Here is a 17,523-nt window from a genome sequence, read left to right as displayed (position 1 = left end):
TCGGAGGGGCAGTACTGAGGGAGTGCCGCACTGTCGGAGGGGCAGTACTGAGGGAGTGCCGCACTGTCAGAGGGGCAGTACTGAGGGAGCGCCGCACTGTCGGAGGGGCAGTACTGAGGGAGCGCCGCACTGTCGGAGGGGCAGTACTGAGGGAGCGCCGCACTGTCGGAGGGGCAGTACTGAGGGAGCGCCGCACTGTCAGAGGGGCAGTACTGAGGGAGCGCCGCACTGTCAGAGGGGCAGTACTGAGGGAGCGCCGCACTGTCGGAGGGGCAGTACTGAGGGAGTGCCGCACTGTCGGAGGGGCAGTACTGAGGGAGCGCCGCACTGTCAGAGGGGCAGTACTGAGGGAGCGCCGCACTGTCGGAGGGGCAGTACTGAGGGAGCGCCGCACTGTCGGAGGGGCAGTACTGAGGGAGCGCCGCACTGTCGGAGGGGCAGTACTGAGGGAGTGCTGCACTGTCGGAGGTGCTGTCTTTCAGATGAGACGTTAAACCGAGGCCCCGTCTGCTCTCTCAGGTGGAAGTAAAAGATCTCTTGGCACTATTTCGAAGAAGAGCAGGGGGAGTTCTCCCCGGTATTCTGGCCAATATTTATCCTTCAACCAACATAACAAAAACAGATGATCTGGTCATTATCACATTGCTGTTTGTGGGAGCTTGCTGTGCGCAAATTGGCTGCCGTATTTCCTACATTACAACAGTTCAAAAGTACTTCATTGGCTGTAAAGTACGTCGGGTGGTCGTGAAAGGCGCTCTAGAAATGCAAGTCTTTACAGTGCACACTCGCTGCATGTTCGATTGAATCTGGGATGTGCTTGCTTTGCCCACTGTTTGCAAAAATGTAAGGGGGGAGGGGAGAGCACCATTGTCCATCCCCAGCATTTGAACAAAAAAAACACCTTACACGGATAGGAAGTTTAAAAAAAACGTTTTAAAGTCGGCAGTTTGTGGTAAGGTGGCGCTGCAGCGTTCAGACCGAGGTTCCAGGTTATGTGGATGTGGTTTGGAGTCAGGCGCATTGAGCTACATTTGTTCCCAGCGAAACGCCTCTGGGCGAGTGTGAGCCTCCGCCACATTGTGCAGTGTTGTCGAGTCCTCGCTCGGCCCGGGAATCATTGCTGGGCTCGTTCGTGAGGAGCAACTCGGAACTTCGACAGGTCGAAACTTTTACTTTGGGACAAACTTTTTTCTTGTTTAAAAACTTTTGCAAACTTTTTTTTGAAGTTGGAAAATTTCCGCATTGCGGCGCCAGCGAGAGCCAATGGGCTGGTAACTGGGGGAGAGGCGAGTCTGTGACCGGGAGAGTCTGGGGGAGAGTCCTGGGTCCAGGGGGAGCTCGGCCAGTCACCCCCCCCCCCCCAGCCACTGGCAGAGAATCCGGAGTAAGGAAATAACAATCCTCGGTGTATTCATCCTGGAATGGGAGCGAGTGCTTTTCACTGTGGGGCTTTGCACAGGACAGTTCTGGGCTGGATTCCAATGTTGGGAGGAGGCGGTCAGCTTTGAATGGGATCCTTCAGCCCAGCCTTCTGTCTCAATCTCTCGTCTCCCCACCGGACCAAGGATTGCCAACTTCCTCCCTCCACTTTGCGCTGAAAGTGGGTCCCGGACCTGGCACCCGGATAGTTTGATTCGGATTCAAACGATGGATAAGTACGAGGATCTGGGCTTGGAGGCCAGCAGGTTTATCGAGGATTTGAACATGTACGAGGCATCCAAGGACGGGCTGTTCCGAGTCAACAAGGAGGCTTGCAAACCCGAGTTCGAGGAGACCAGGCGAGTCTTCGCCTCCAAGATGAACAAAATCCACTTGCAGAGGCAGCAGGAGGAGATGATGGGGCACCAACCAGGCAGAATGAATGGGGGTTACAGCCAACAGGCCAGCGACCCCGAGAGTCTGCCCTGCACAGACAGAGCCTGGCTTAATCACCGCTTCAGTGGGGAAATGACAGCCAAGCCTCCAGTATCTGGCACAGGAACATCCAACCCACCTGCACATCTCCACAGATCCACTTCATCCAACCGATACTCGCAGGACTCGACCCCCAGGTCCAGCTATGGAAGTTATGAGAGCGACAGCGTTGGGGCTCGACCTTCTGAACTTGGGCAGCATGGACCTCCCTCCAGTCCAGCTCGATCCACCGGCTCTGCTCAGCCGGACTATGCTCAGTCCAGCCCCAGGTCCAGCCTGAGCTCCTACGACCAACTCCCTTGCAGTCCCACCAAAGGCAACAGTGATCAGTATCATCTGGCCAGCCCCAGGTCCAGCCTGTTGCAGTATGAACAGCTACCGCCCAGCCCAACAAAGACTAGCCCGAACCAGGACACCCCGCCGGGCAGCCCCAGGTCCACCTCTGGCGAGCCGAGACTGCAACACCAGCAGACCCAACGCTCTTCGCCTCTTACGATAGCTTCGCCTCTTTCTGCCGACAGCCACCACCAGCAGCCTGCCCCAATTTGGTCCGGATCGAGCCCCTCCGCCCCAGAAACAGACCGGCACCCGAGCCAAGGAGGTGGCGCTGGTCCCAGGTCCACCAGCGTTGCCAACAACCAGCCCCTGGCCGTGGCAGAGCCGAGGGTCCTTGGCGCCCACACCCCGGGGCAAGCCCACCTCTCCCGCTCCACCTTCAGCCATGATTCGGCCCGCAGCCCCCAGGAGTCCGCCTCCCGAGTCCGCCTGCCCTGCCAGACTCTCCTTATACAACAAGATCCTGGTCCCTCCACCGCCGAGTTAAAATTAGAAGCTCTGACAAAACGCCTGGAGCAAGAAATGGACGCGCATCCCAAGGCGGAGTATTTTGGTAAGATCGTCTTTTGGTAAAAGGATACAGTAGCATAAGTGGGTTGTGTTGCTGGGCTAGTGACCCCCGGGAGACCCGGGCCGGTGACCCCCGGGAGACCCGGGCCGGTGACCCCCGGGAGACCCGGGCGAATGATCCAGAGACATCCCACCACGCCAACTGGGGAATTTAAATTCAATTTAATTTAAATAAATCTGGTATAAAAAGCTCAGTAATGGTGACCATGAAACTGTCGGATTGTCGCGAAAACCCATCTGGTTCACTAATGTCCTTTAGGGAAGGAAATCTGCCGCCATTACCCGGTCTGGCCTATATGTGACTCCAGACCCACAGCAATGTGGTTGACTCTTAACTGCCCTCTGAAATGGCCCAGCGAGACACTCGGTTGTATTCAAGAAGGTGGCTTCTCGAGGGCAATTAGGGCTGGGCAATAAATGCTGGCCTTGCCAGTGATGCTCACATCCCATGAATTAAAAAAAAAAATTTTTTTTAAATCTGGTGGACCTTTAATCCAAGTTTCCTGGGCTGGATTTGTTGTGTGAATCTGCTCCATTACAGCTGGTTTCCGGAGTGTCTTTGTGTTAATTTCAGGGTGTTGCTGGTAATTGATCCTCTCCTGGGGCGCAGTGTCCTGATGATGAGTTTGGTTTGGGGGGGTCTGGGAGAGTTGTTGCGGGGGGTGGGGGGAGAAGTTGCCGAGCAAGGTTTGCAGTTGTCCGTTAGAGAAGCTGAACTTCTCGCCACAGGGATTGCAGGATCCTCGTGCGACGCTTCCTCCGGGGCCATCGGTGAACATCTTCGCTTCCAGGCGGGCTTGATTAAAATCAGCAGTTCTACATTAAAAGCATTTGTCAGACACCCCAAATCGCCATTCCTATGTCTTTCGTAGCTTACTGCATCTTGTTTGAGGAAAATTAATTCTGTCTCATACCTTAACATCTCCGGATGATCCTGTTATTTTTAATAAGTATAACGTCACAGTCGTGGCTCAGTGGGCAGCACCCTCGTTTCTGAGTCAGAAGGTTGTGGGTTCAAGTCCCACTCCAGAGACTTGAGCACAAAAATCCAGGCTGACACTCCAGTGTAGTGCTGAGGGAGCGCCGCACTGTCGGAGGGGCAGTACTGAGGGAGCGCCGCACTGTCGGAGGGGCAGTACTGAGGGAGCGCTGCACTGTCGGAGGGGCAGTACTGAGGGAGCGCCGCACTGTCGGAGGGGCAGTACTGAGGGAGCGCTGCACTGTCGGAGGGGCAGTACTGAGGGAGCGCTGCACTGTGGGAGGGGCAGTACTGAGGGAGTGCCGCACTGTGGGAGGGGCAGTACTGAGGGAGCGCTGCACTGTGGGAGGGGCAGTACTGAGGGAGTGCCGCACTGTCGGAGGGGCAGTACTGAGGGAGCGCCGCACTGTGGGAGGGGTAATACTGAGGGAGCGTTGCACTGTGGGAGGGGCAGTACTGAGGGAGCGTTGCACTGTGGGAGGGGCAGTACTGAGGGAGCGCCGCACTGTCGGAGGGGCAGTACTGAGGGAGCGCTGCACTGTGGGAGGGGTAATACTGAGGGAGCGCTGCACTGTGGGAGGGGCAGTACTGAGGGAGCGTTGCACTGTGGGAGGGGCAGTACTGAGGGAGCGCCGCACTGTCGGAGGGGCAGTACTGAGGGAGCGCTGCACTGTGGGAGGGGTAGTACTGAGGGAGCGTTGCACTGTGGGAGGGGCAGTACTGAGGGCGCGCTGCACTGTCGGAGGGACAGTACAGAGGGAGTACTGCACTGTCGGAGGGGCAGTACTGAGAGAGTGCCGCACTGTCGGAGGGGCAGTACTGAGGGAGTGCCGCACTGTCGGAGGGGCAGTACTGAGGGAGTGCCGCACTGTCGGAGGGGCAGTACTGAGAGAGCGCTGCACTGTCGAAGGGGCCGTCTTTCGGATGAGACGTTAAACCAAGGCTCCGTCTGCTCTCTCGGGTGGACGTAAAAGATCCCACGGCACTATTTTGAAAAGCAGGGGAGTTCTCCCCGGTGTCCTGGGGCCAATATTTATTCCCTCAATCAACATCACCAAAACAGATTATCTGGTCATCATGACATTGCTGTTTGTGGGAGCTTGCTGTGCACAAATTGGCTGCCGCATTTCCTACATTACAACAGTGACTACGCTTCAAAAAGTACTTCATTGGCTGTAAAGTGCTTCGGGGCGTCCATTACTGTCTGGTTACACAGCAGGATTGGTCTCCCTCCCGGATCAGCAGAAAGTGTGCATCTCATCGTCGTGGCCCCCTCGTACACTTGGTTATTTAACGTGGCCATTGACATTTCACTGAAGTTTAAATCAAACTCCGTTAGAGGAAGTGACAAAGTGTGGAGCTGTTTCTCAGCATGCTGTGTGGTGATCTCATCCCTTGCATGTTTGAGAGATGTGGTCATTTAAAGTGAATGGTTACAAAGATTGGTGATAAAACTGTCCAAATATCCTTTCTCAGAATTTTTAAAAAAAAGCTGTATGAATAGTGAATGGTAATCATAGAATCTCACAGCACAGAAGGAGGTCATTCGGCCCATCGAGCCTGTGCCAGCTCTCTAGTGGAGCTCTCCAATTAGTCCCACTGCCCCGCTCTTTCCCCATAGACCTGTAATTTTGTTCCCTTTAAGTATTTATCCAATTCCCTTTTGAAAGTTACCATTGAATCTGCTTCCACCGCCCTTTCAGGCAGCGCGTTCCAGATCACAACAACTTTTGTGTTTTTAAAAAATAAATTTTTTTTCCTCGTGCCTCTGATTTTTTGACCTTAAATCTGTGTCACAAAAACAGAAAATGCTGGAAATACTCAGCAGGCCAGGCAGCATCTGTGGAGAGAGAAACAGAGTTAACGTTTCAGGTCGATGACCCTTTTCAATCTGTGACCTTTGGTTACCGACCCTTCTGCTGGTGGCAACAGTTTCTCCTTATTTACTCGAGGCACAAATCAAATCAACTTTTTTATTGTCATTGTTGGTGCACAAGTGCAGTACAACGAAATGTAGGCTTGCGGCTCCCGAGAGTGTACAATTAAACATTCAACATACATTTGGCTTGTAATACATTAACATAAACATAACCATAATAAAGTGCATTGGCAGATGTGCAAGGTTTAGAGTTTATTTGTGGAGTTCAGTAGGATGACAGCCCTGGGAAAGAAGCTGTTCCTAAATCTGGTCGTACGGGTGCGAATGCATCTGTAGCGTCTCCCAGATGGCAGGAGGGCGAACAGACTGTGGCTGGGGTGGGTAGGGTCTTTGATGATGGACCGTGACCTCCGTAAACAGCGTTTCTGGTATATGTGCTCTATGGTCGGTAGCCGGTAGTCGGTAGTCAATCAGAATTGACCTAAAATAGTTGCTGGGCCCAAGACTGCAATACAGATGAATTAATATAGGGAGCAATAGTGGTTTATCTGGGGGTCCCTCGGCGATCTTCCAGTGTAGTTGGCTCTATTTTTAAAAAATGAGATATGTAACTGTAAAGTTAGAATGTAGAGGATCAGAGAGACCTTGGAGTGCATGTCCACAGATCCCTGAAGGTAGCAGGATAGGTAGATAAGGTGGTGAAGAAGGCCTATGGGATACTTGCCTTTATTAGCCGAGGCATAGAATATAAGAACATAAGAATTAGGAGCAGGAGTCCACTCCACTTTCCTGCCCGATCCCCATATCCCTTGATTCCCCTAGAGTTCAAAAATCTTATCGATCTCAGCCTTGAATATACTGAACGATTCAGCATTCACAGCCCTCTGGGGTAGAGAATTCCAAAGATTCACAACCCTCTGAGTGAAGAAATTGTTCCTCATCTCAGTCCTAAATGGCCGACCCCTTATCCTGAGACTGTGACCCCTGGTTCTAGACTCTCCAGCCAGGGGGAAACAACCTCTCAGCATCTACCCTGTCAATCCCCCTCAGAATCTTATATGTTTCAATGAGGTCACCTCTCATTCTTCTAAACTCCAGAGAGTATAGAGCAGGGAGGTTATGCTTGAACTGTACAAAACACTAATTAGGCCACAGCTGGAATACTGCGTACAGTTCTGGTCACCACATTACAGGAAAGATGTGATTGCACTAGAGAGGGTGCAGAGGAGATTTACGAGGATGTTGCCAGGACTGGAGAATTTTAGCTATGAGGAAAGATTGGATAGGCTGGAGTTGTTTTCTTTGGAACAGAGGAGGCTGAGGGGAGACCTTATTGAGCGCTTGCTGTTATTCCCTCTTTGAAACTGACCGCAACTTCGGGATTTATTGCAGGCGCATCCTAACGTGGAAATCCTGAAGTTGCGGTCGGTCATTCACTGCTCCGACACTTTGTCCATCTTTATTCCAGGTTTGCCTTTCCCACCCGTGTGAGAGCCCCAATCTTTGTTTCGCTCTCTAACATTTTTAAAAAGTTAGAATCAAAGGAGCTTCATTTCCTTTGCTTCTCTAGTCTTGACGAAGGGTTTTGACCTGAAACGTTAACTCTGTTTCTCTCTCCACAGATGTTGCCTGGCCTGCTGAGTTTTTCCAGCATTTTCTGTTGTTATTTTGAGCTTACTCACTTCCTGGTTCGCTGTATGTGAGAATCCTGCCTTTCGATTGGCTGCTTGGACAGCCTGTTGACATCACAGCAGCTCGCACTAGGGATTCCCCATTAACTTGCGCCAATTTCAGTTGCACGTCGGAAAGCCCGAAATTCTCGCCACAGAGAGATCGGCAGATTTTTGTCGGGATCTTACTCCGGGGCTGGCGGCGAACGCCTTCACTCGGCCACTGACCCCAAATTCCGGCCCAATAAGGCGGGCTTGTTTAAAAATCAGCAGTTCTACAGGTTAATAAATCACCTGGCTCCCGTAGCAGCTGAATTTGGGGCTTCCCAGTGTAAACAGTGTAATGGACAGAGCACACATGTACAGTCCTGTGCATCATAAGCGCCTTGTACCATTTTGTAATTATACTATATTTTCTTTCCCTTACAATGGTAGATTCTGAAACGTTGCCAAGGCCGTGCCTCTAATTAGGTCATCATAAGCATCTACTGTTCGAGTTCCCTATCCACGCACTCCTCCATGTTTTAGCTAAAGCTGCCAGTCAGAAACAGTTGAATGGAATTCACCTCTTTCCCTGCCTCTGTTGTGAAGTTCCTCTCGTGAATTCAGCGCCCTGCCCCCAACACTTGATCATCTCAGTCGAGGGTAATCCTGCCCAAAAAGTTCACTTCTGTAGCGTCTGACCAGGGTTTTTTATGCTTTGAAAATGTTGAACAAGGGAGTATTGTGAGTCACAAAGTGTCCAGGTGTCTCCTTTGTAATGTTACAGGATCGGGTGACAGTAAAGCAGAACATCCTTGACCTTTTATCTTTATTGTAGCAGAAACAGCTGGCAGAGGCCCCCCGATAGGAACACCCAAAAATACTGTCCAAGGTCCCTCAGGCCACTTGAGTGCATAACACGAAGCTTTATGAAGAAAGACAGACTTGTGTTTCTATAGCGCCTTTCACGACCACCGGACATCCCAAAGCGCTTTACAGCCAATGAAGTACCTTTTGAAGTGTAGTCACTGTTATAATGTGGGAAACGCGGCAGCCAATTTGCGCACAGCAAGCTCCCACAAGCAGCAATGTGATAATGACCAGATCATCTGTTTTAGTGATGTTGGTTGAGGGATAAATATTGGCCCCAGGACACCGGGGAGAACTCCCCTGCTCTTCTTCAAAATAGTGCCATGGGATCTTTTACATCCACCTGAGAGAGCAGACAGGGCCGCGGTTTGACGTCTCATCTCAAAGACAGCACCTCTGAGAGTGCAGCACTCCCTCAGCACTGCCCCTCCGACAGTGCAGCACTCCCTCAGTACTGCCCCTCCGACAGTGCGGCGCCCCCTCCGACAGTGCGGCGCTCCCTCAGTACTGCCCCTCCGACAGGGCGGCGCTCCCTCAGTACTGCCCCTCCGACAGGGCGGCGCTCCCTCAGTACTGCCCCTCCGACAGGGCGGCGCTCCCTCAGTACTGCACTGGAGTGTCAGCCTAGCTTTATGTGCTCAAGTCTCTGGAGTGGGACTTGAACCCACAACCTTCTGACTCCGAGGCGAGGGTGCTGCCCACTGAGCCACGGCTGACACAAAAGCTTGGTCAAAGAGGTAGGTTTTAAGGCACGTTTTAAAGGAGGAGGGAGAGGTAGAAATAGGCATGGGTTATTTGTTGCTTTGTAGATACAGGCAACACATTTATTAAAGTTGGTACTGACCGGAGCCTGGTGACCTTCCTGTGAGTGTATTGATGTGTAGCAGCGTAGATGGTGGCCCCTGACTCCAGTCCCTCACTGGGCGAGTCTCCTGTATCGGCCGTCGATTTTCTTATCGGTCCATACCCACGGGCACTGCTGTTCACTCGGCTAGTGCTCCCGTCAAATAACGATCAGCAGCCGCGTTGCCTTCCCACAGGGAAGAGAGGGAGGAAGGACGCGAGAGTCCGTCAACTTCACGTACTCTTGCGCCCCTCCGGGCATCCAGTTCAGGATGGCATTGTCGGGGGCCCGGGAGGAGGCGGCCCATCATCCTGCCTGCAGATATCGTGTTGCTCAGTGAGACTTGGGGGAGGAATGCTAGGAGTTTGCCTTCAATTAGCATTTACAATGGGGAGTCTGGGCTTAAAAACAGCACAGAATCATTAGAGCTTGCTTCAGCATCAACAAATGAGAATTTTGCCTCTTGAAAATTCCTTATTTCGGGTTGTTACTGGATTTTGTTGCACCTATTGTCAGCATTGACCACCTCCAGCTGAGTTGTGGCACTGATTTAAATGCGAAGTGGAACTTCCTGCAATTTGTCGGAACAATGGGAAGTATTTAACCTCTTGCGTGTAATGCGGGGAGGAGGGTAAGTACTCTTGCTTCTAACCCAACCCCACAAGAGTGGATACAAAAATAGAAATGCTGGAAACACGCTGCCGATCTGATCAGTCGGAACCTACAGATCCTGAAAGCAGCAGCCCCGACACTCCACTATGACGGTTCCTTTCCCCGTCTCCATGGCTCTGTGAGTGGTGCACTGCGCTGTGGGCTTGTGTGACCCCAAGCTCATTTCACTTGGGAGGCTTAACAACTATTGGGAAGCGAAAGATCGGAGTTATCCGATACCGTTACCTCTGGCCACCCCCGCTCCTCCCAAGGATCTATCCTTGGCCCCCTCCTATTTCTCATCTGCATGCTGCCCCTCCGCGACCTCATCTGAAGACATGGCGTCAGGTTCCACGTGTGCGCTGGCGACACCAGGCTCCGCCTCACCTCTCGAGCCCCTTCACTGACTCTAAATTGTCCGACATGAGCAGAAATTTCCTCCAATTAAACTCCGGGACGACCAAAGCCGTTATCTTCGGCCCCCGCCACAACTACGTTCCCCAGCCACCGATTCCAGCCTACTAAATGACCACTGCCTCAGGCTGAACCAGACTGTTTGTTTGCAGCCTTGGTGTCCTATTTGTGTGTCAGCCGTGGATCATGGGTAGCACTCTCGCCTCCGAGTCAGAAGGTTGTGGGTTCAAGTCCCACTCCAGAGACTTGAGCACAATAAATCTAGGCTGACACTCCAGTGCAGTACTGAGGGAGTGCTGCACTGTTGGAGGTGCCATCTTTCGGATAAGACGTTAAACCGAGGCCCTGTCTGCTCTCTCAGGTGGATGTAAAAGATCCTACGGCACTATTTTGAAGAAGAGCAGGGGAGTTCTCCCCGGTGTCCTGGCCGGGATTTATCCCTCAATCAAAATAACAAAAACATGATCTGGTCATTATTACAGTGCTGTTTGTGGGAGCTTGCTGTGCGCAAATTGGCTGCTGCGTTTCCCACATTACAACAGTGACTACACTTCAAAAAGTACTTCATTGGCTGTGAAGCGCTTTGGGACGTCCGGTGGTCGTGAAAGGCGCTATAGAAATGCAAGTCTGTCATTCTTCTTTCTAGTTGAAATATTGAGCCTCTGATCCCATGTGATCTTCATCCCAAAGACCTCCTACTTCCACCGCAGCCTCGGTTTATCTGCTGCTCTTGTTACCTCCAGACTATCCCACTGCTCTCCTGGCGGGATTCCTATCTTCCACCCTCTATAAACCTGAGCTCACCCAATGCGCTGCTGCCCGCACTCTAACTCGCACCAAGTCACATGCACCCGTTGCCATTGTTGCCTTTGAGCCGCGCAGCTGCCCAGCTCGCTAGAGTTTCCGCGCTGGCAGCTCACCGGCTTTTAAACGGGAAAAACCGCGCGCCCCCAAAAAATTAAAGGGAACATTACCCGGCACCCCTGTGCTCGCTGAACTACATTGAATCCCAGTGCACCAACACACTGATTTTAAAATTCTCGCCCTCCGTGTTCCAAGTCCCTCCAGGGCCTCGCCCCTCCCTATCTCGGTAATCTCCTCCAGCTCTACAACTCTCTAAGAACTCTACGTTCCTCCAACTCTGGCCTCTTGTGCATCCCACACTTCTTCCACCCCACCATTGGTGGCCGTGTCTGCAAACGTCTGGGCCCGAAGCACTGGAATTCGCTCCCTAAACATTTCCTCCACCTCTTTCTACGACCCTCCTTTTAAAAACTGCCTCTTTGACCAAGGTTTTGGTCACCTGTCCTAATAGCTCCTCCTTTGGCTTGTTGTCTGATTACGCTCTTGTGAAGTGCCTGCGGATGTTTAATTCCGTTAACAGTGCTGTGTAAGAGAAAGTCATTCTCAATCTGGGCCACAATGGAGCCCAACCTCAGGTTAACGATCAGTGATGTAACCTTTACATTTTGAAAAATAACACAAGAAAAGTGGAGCGCTGTACTACACGCACAGGGTGACACCGTGTATTTCAGCAGTTACTAGAATTTATATCCTGCTGAAATAAGCTATTTTTGCACACAATCTCTTCCAATAGGCTGACACTCCAGTGCAGTACTGAGGGAGTGCTGCACTGTCGGAGGGTCAGTGCTGAGGGAGCGCCGCACTGTCGGAGGGTCAGTACTGAGGGAGCGCCGCACTGTCGGAGGGTCAGTACTGAGGGAGCGCCGCACTGTCGGAGGGGCAGTACTGAGGGAGCGCCGCACTGTCGGAGGGTCAGTACTGAGGGAGCGCCGCACTGTCGGAGGGGCAGTACTGAGGGAGCGCCGCACTGTCGGAGGGGCAGTACTGAGGGAGCGCCGCACTGTCGGAGGGGCAGTACTGAGGGAGCGCCGCACTGTCGGAAGGCAGTACTGAGGGAGCGCCGCACTGTCGGAAGGGCAGTACTGAGGGAGCGCCGCACTGTCGGAGGGACAGTACTGAGGGAGCGCCGCACTGTCGGAGGGGCAGTACTGAGGGAGCGCCGCACCGTCGGAGGGGCAGTACTGAGGGAGCGCCGCACTGTCGGAGGGGCAGTACTGAGGGAGCGCCGCACCGTCGGAGGGGCAGTACTGAGGGAGCGCCGCACCGTCGGAGGGGCAGTACTGAGGGAGCGCCGCACTGTCGGAGGGGCAGTCTTTCGGATGAGACATTAAACCGAGGCCCCGTCTGCTCTCTCGTGGATGTAAAAGATCCCATGGCACTATTTCGAAGAGGAGCAGGGGCGTTCTCCCCGGTGTCCTGGGGCCAATATTTATCCCTCAATCAACATCACTAAAACAGAAGATCTGGTCATTATCACATTGCTGTTTGTGGGAGCTTGCTGTGCGCAAATTGGCTGCCGCGTTTCCCACATTACAACAGTGACCACACTTCAAAAAGTACTTCATGGGCTGTAAAGCGCTTTGGGATGTCTGGTGGTTGTGAAAGGCACTATAGAAATGCAAGTCTGTCTTTCTTTCTTGCTAATACGTCAGACTTTGGAATCAGTATTTTGGGGAAATGAAGGATGGCACTGCTGTGAACACCCACTATCGGGACGCACCCAAACACAGGGTGCCGTACTTTAAATAGAATTAGTGCAGCATTGTAAATGCTAGTTAGACACGAGTTAACTTGGAAAGAATTCTGGCCAGGCCACGGGTACGAGTTGGCCCTTTGCCATTTGCAGCTGCCCGTGTTCGAAGCTGTCGGGTGGAGTCGGCCTCGAGCTGCTTTAGCAACGGAAGTGAAAGAAAAGCGAAATCTTCCAGTTGATTTTTTCAGCCGTGAGTTTTGCCTTCGGGTGGAGTGCGAGGTTTAGGTTGCTGCTGACTGTGAGCCTGAAGACATAATGTGCGGCAGAAACCTCACTACAGGAGCTTGAAGGAATTTCTTGCGGTCTTTCAAAAGAGGTGTTGCGGGTTCCTAGCCGAGCTAATATTCCTTTCTTGGTGTCGCTGAAGTGGCGTTATTGCCCCTGGGGAGTTTTAATGCTGCCTTGGCTCGGGGTGTGCCACAGCTGGCATTACATCTGTTGCAGAGAAAGTTAAAGCTCAATGTAAAAGAAATCCTAACAAGACCGAATTAAACCACCAATCACATGGTTAACTCTTCCGTCTTATAACAACGTCTTGTATTTATACAGCGCCATTAACAGGAGCGTAAATCAAACAAGATCTGACACCGAGCCACATAAGGAGATATTGAGACAGGTGACCAAAAGCTTGGTCAAAGAGGTAGGTTTTAAGGAGAGAGAGAGGCGGAGAGGTTTAGGGAGGGAATTCCAGAGCTTAGGGCCCGGGCAGCTGAAGGCACGGCCACCAATGGTGGAGCGATTATAATCAGGGATGCTCAAGAGGGCAGAATTGGAGGAGGGCGGAGATCCCAGGGGGTTCTGGGACTGGAGGAGACTACAGAGATAGGGAGGGGGCGAGGCCATGGAGGGATTTGAAAACAAGGATGCAAATTTTAAAATCGAGGCATTGCTTAACTGGGAGCCAGTGTAGGTCAGCGAGCACAGGGGGTGATGGGTGAACGGGACTTGGTGCGAGTTAGGATGCAGGCAGCCCGAGTTTTGGATGACCTCAAGTTTACGTAGGGTGGAATGTGGGAGGCCAGCCAGGAGTGTGTTGGAACAGTCAAGACTAGAGATAACAAAGGCAAAAGTATTTCTAAACAAGGTAAAAGTATTTTACAAGATGTTTCACCTACATGATCTCACAGTTGCTTAACATCATCATGTTTATATAACATTGGAAATCCTTGATGGAATCTCTGCTTGGGGAGGGGACATCCAGATCTAAGGAGTGGGGCTCGTAGGGTTTGAAAGGCCTGAGCTGTGGTCTGGGAAAAACCCCTGAAGGCAGCTTAAAGTTGGTTCTCTTCGATCGGTGGCTGATTAATGGAGACCAATGCCCTTTGAAGCCGTGCCCACTGGCTGCTCACCCACATGGCCACCAAGCTCTGCATCCCTCTCCCCCGCCCCCCCCCCCCCTTTGCAGGTGGGCGCTGCCCTGATTTTATTTAGACTAGGTGGCCCCCCCTCTCCCCGCACCCACCCTGACTGCAGGTGGTCAGTCGGGGGTGAGACGAGTTGGAGGCCGGTAGGGCGCGAGTCCCCATCAGAGAATCTCCACCAGACCCAGGATCGAGGTGTGGCGACCCCAGCGGCCTTCGTTGTTGGAAGTGGTTCTAAATCGCTTTGGAGCACGATTTCGGCAAACAAAGCATTGTTGCAGCGTCGCTTCTGCTGCCAGGGCCGACCCTGTCATTGCAAGAAAAGCTCTTGTGCAGCCCAGTGACTGGGGAACCCACACCGGTGTCTGGACGGGCGCGCCGAGCGCCGTGGCCGCACTCCTGTGACCACAGCCAAGGAAGGGCTGCTGCCATCGCTAGGGATGGTGTTTTCAGTGCAGGGTACTGGAGTTCAGAGCCGCCTGCTTCTTGCCGGCACCAGTGGCCTCACTCGATCACCTCGCAGTGCTGCAGCCAAAGTTGGGACTGCGGTCGGTGGTGACGCTCTCGGATAAATGCAGCGCGAGCGTCACCATCACTGAAGCCCCGTCCTGATTTGGAGAGAGAACCCGGCCGCCCCTCCGTCAGAATGTCACACCTCTGTGCTAAGGGGGTTGCTGCTGCTCGGACCTGGCTCTTGTAATAATCGCGCGATGTTGTGTTGTTTGTAGCCCACGCAGATTGTGTTGGAAGCAGGGCTTGATTGCACTTTTAAATTTCCCCATGCTAAACCGATGTATTCACAGTGATGCCTCATTTATAGTGGTAAACAGAACATAAGAAATAGGAGCAGGAGTCGGCCATTCGGCCCCTCGAGCCTGCTCCGCCATTCGGCCCCTCGACCCTGCTTTGCCATTCAATAAGATCATGGCTGATCTTCGACCTCAACTCCACTTTCCTGCCCGATCCCCATATCCTTTGATTCCCTTAATATTCAAAAATCTATCGATCTCTGTCTTGAATATACTCAATGACTGAGCCTCCACAGCCCTCTGGGGTAGAGAATTCCAAAGATTCACCATCCTCTGAGTGAAGAAATTTCTCCTCATCTCAGTCCTAAATGGTCGACCCCTTATCCTGAGACTGTGACCCCGGCTCTAGACTCCCCAGCCAGGGGAAACATCCTCTCAGCATCGACCCTGTCAAGCCCTGTAAGGATTTTTTATGTTTCAATGAGATCACCTCTCATTCTTCTAAACTCTAGAGAATATAGGCCTAGTCTACTCAATCTCTCCTCATAGGACAATCCCCCCATCCCAGGAACCAGTCTGGTGAACCTTCGTTGCACTCCCTCTATGGCAAGTATATCCTTCCTTAGGTAAGGAGACCAAAACTGTACACAATACTCCAGGTGTGGTCTCACCAGGGCCCTATATAATTGCAGTAAGACATCTTTACTCTTATACTCAAATCAGGAACTGACTAAAGTGAGAACTTGCATTTATCTCGTGTCTTTCGTGTCCTTGGGATGCTCCAAAGCACTTCACGGCCAACAAATTATCGTCGACGTTTATGGTTTTACTAACAGCAAAGGAGACAAATGCCATCCTCCCTTTACCCCGTCCTTGGCAGTCGAGCCCGCAGCGATCAAGGCCCTACGCACTGGAATCCCATCCCTAAACCTTTCCGCCTCTTCATGTTCCTCTATTCCTTTCAAGCCTTAAAAACCAACGCTTTGACCAACCTCTTCTGATATCTCTCTCTCTCTCTCTCTCTCTCTTTTGTTTGTCTGATTTATGATTCTGTGAAGTGTCTTGGGATGTTTTCCTTGATTGAAGGAGCTGTAAGCCGCAGTAAGCCTTTCTCCTTGGCTCTCTGGTCCGAGCAGCGACGTTAGTGACTTCAGCCCTTGACTGTAACTTCAGATTGCTGCACAGCTGGATGGTGTTGGTGGTGTGGAGTCTGGGCAATGGGGAGCATGGTGACATTTCGAGTCTGGACCCAGTTCTGGTGGGTGGAGGAGATTGGGCAATGGGGAGTGTTAAGTCTGTGTGTCCCAGTTATGCTTATTATAAATCACTGGACACAGACCACAAGAATAACTTTTAACAGGTCTTTACTATTCGGAGGTCAGGGCTGAACTGCCCAGCAAATCCCTACACAACGTTTATATACCGGTGTGGTCACCACCGGTATTACAGTATACAGCAGCCAAGAGAAAGTATTACATCTCTTAAGGTAGTTCTCTTAAGGTGGAACAGGTTACATACACCACAGGGAGCATGGTGACATTTCGAGTATGGACCCAGTTCTGGTGGGTGGCGCAGTCTGCCTCTGGGGATTTGGCCTTTTATTTTCTCTGAGGGACCTACAGATTATTTCCAGCATTCTCTATTTTCATCTCTGGCCCGCCCCCCCCCCCCCCCCCCCCCCCCCCAGCCCCGCATCTGTTCATTCTAGATTCAACTGTCTTGTTTTTAAGATCTTTCATTTTAACGCTTGTCCAGGTAATCAGGCCTCTTGAGCATCCCCCGATTTCCATCGCTCCACCATTGGCGGCCGTGCCTTCAGCTGCCTGGGCCCCAAGCTCTGGAATTCCCTCCCTAAACCTCTCCGCCTCTCTACTTCTCTTTTAAGACGCTTCTTAAAACCTGCCTCTTTGACTGAGCTTCTGGTCACCTGTCCTAATTTATCCTTACCTGGCTCGGTGTCAGATTTTGTTTGATAATCGCTCCTGTGAAGCACCCTGGGACCTTTACTACGTTAAAGGCGCTATATAAATGCACATTATTGTTGTAATATACAAAGTGTTGTTGGAGGACGGGGGGGGACGTGTGTGTGTGTGTGGGGGGGGAGGTGTGTGTGTGGGGGGGAGGTGTGTGTGTGTGTGGGGGGGAGGTGTGTGTGTGTGTGGGGGGAGGTGTGTGTGTGTGGGGGGGAGGTGTGTGTGTGGGGGGGGAGGTGTGTGTGTGGGGGGGGGAGGTGTGTGTGTGGGGGGGGAGGTGTGTGTGTGGGGGGGGGAGGTGTGTGTGGGGGGGGGGAGGTGTGTGTGGGGGGGAGGTGTGTGTGTGGGGGGGGAGGTGAGGGGGGGTGTGTGGGGGGGGTGTGGGGGAGGAGGTGTGTGTGGGGGGGGAGGTAGGGGTGTGGGGGGGAGGGGTGTGGGGGGGGAGGGGTGTGGGGTCGGGGGGGGGGAGGTATGTGTGTGTGTGTGGGGGTGGGGGGAGGTGTGTGTGTGGGGGGGGGGTGTTTGGGGGAGGTGATGTTTCTGCACTTTGCTGGAGGAACTCTGGAAGGAGTTCGACCTGATCAGAAAATCAATGGCCCTGGATAAGCGACTTTAAAAAGAAAAAACCTCCACATCGAACTACTTAAGGTTAAATGAGTGATGCAGTGCTGGAATTCTCGGGCAAGTATTTGAGGATAAGCCCACTGTGGGGTT

General features: G+C 52.4%; 1 protein-coding gene across 1 annotated transcript in view; it reads left to right on the top strand.

Moving 5' to 3' along the window:
* The first annotated feature begins 846 nt into the window (after positions 1 to 846).
* The window catches only part of limd1a (LIM domains containing 1a), a 61,546-nt gene continuing 44,869 nt past the window's right edge, over positions 847 to 17,523 (top strand). Inside the window, exon 1 of the mRNA XM_085989296.1 lies at positions 847 to 2,803. Coding sequence (XP_085845422.1) covers positions 1,648 to 2,803 — 1,156 coding nt within the window. The 5' untranslated portion in view covers positions 847 to 1,647. The remainder of the gene's footprint in view (positions 2,804 to 17,523) is intronic.

Source organism: Somniosus microcephalus, chromosome 5 (genome assembly GCF_052327205.1).
Source record: "Somniosus microcephalus isolate GS21.2 chromosome 5, FLI_Smic_1.0, whole genome shotgun sequence".
In the NCBI taxonomy this organism is placed as follows: domain Eukaryota; kingdom Metazoa; phylum Chordata; class Chondrichthyes; order Squaliformes; family Somniosidae; genus Somniosus; species Somniosus microcephalus.
This window is presented reverse-complemented; position numbering and strand designations above follow the sequence as displayed.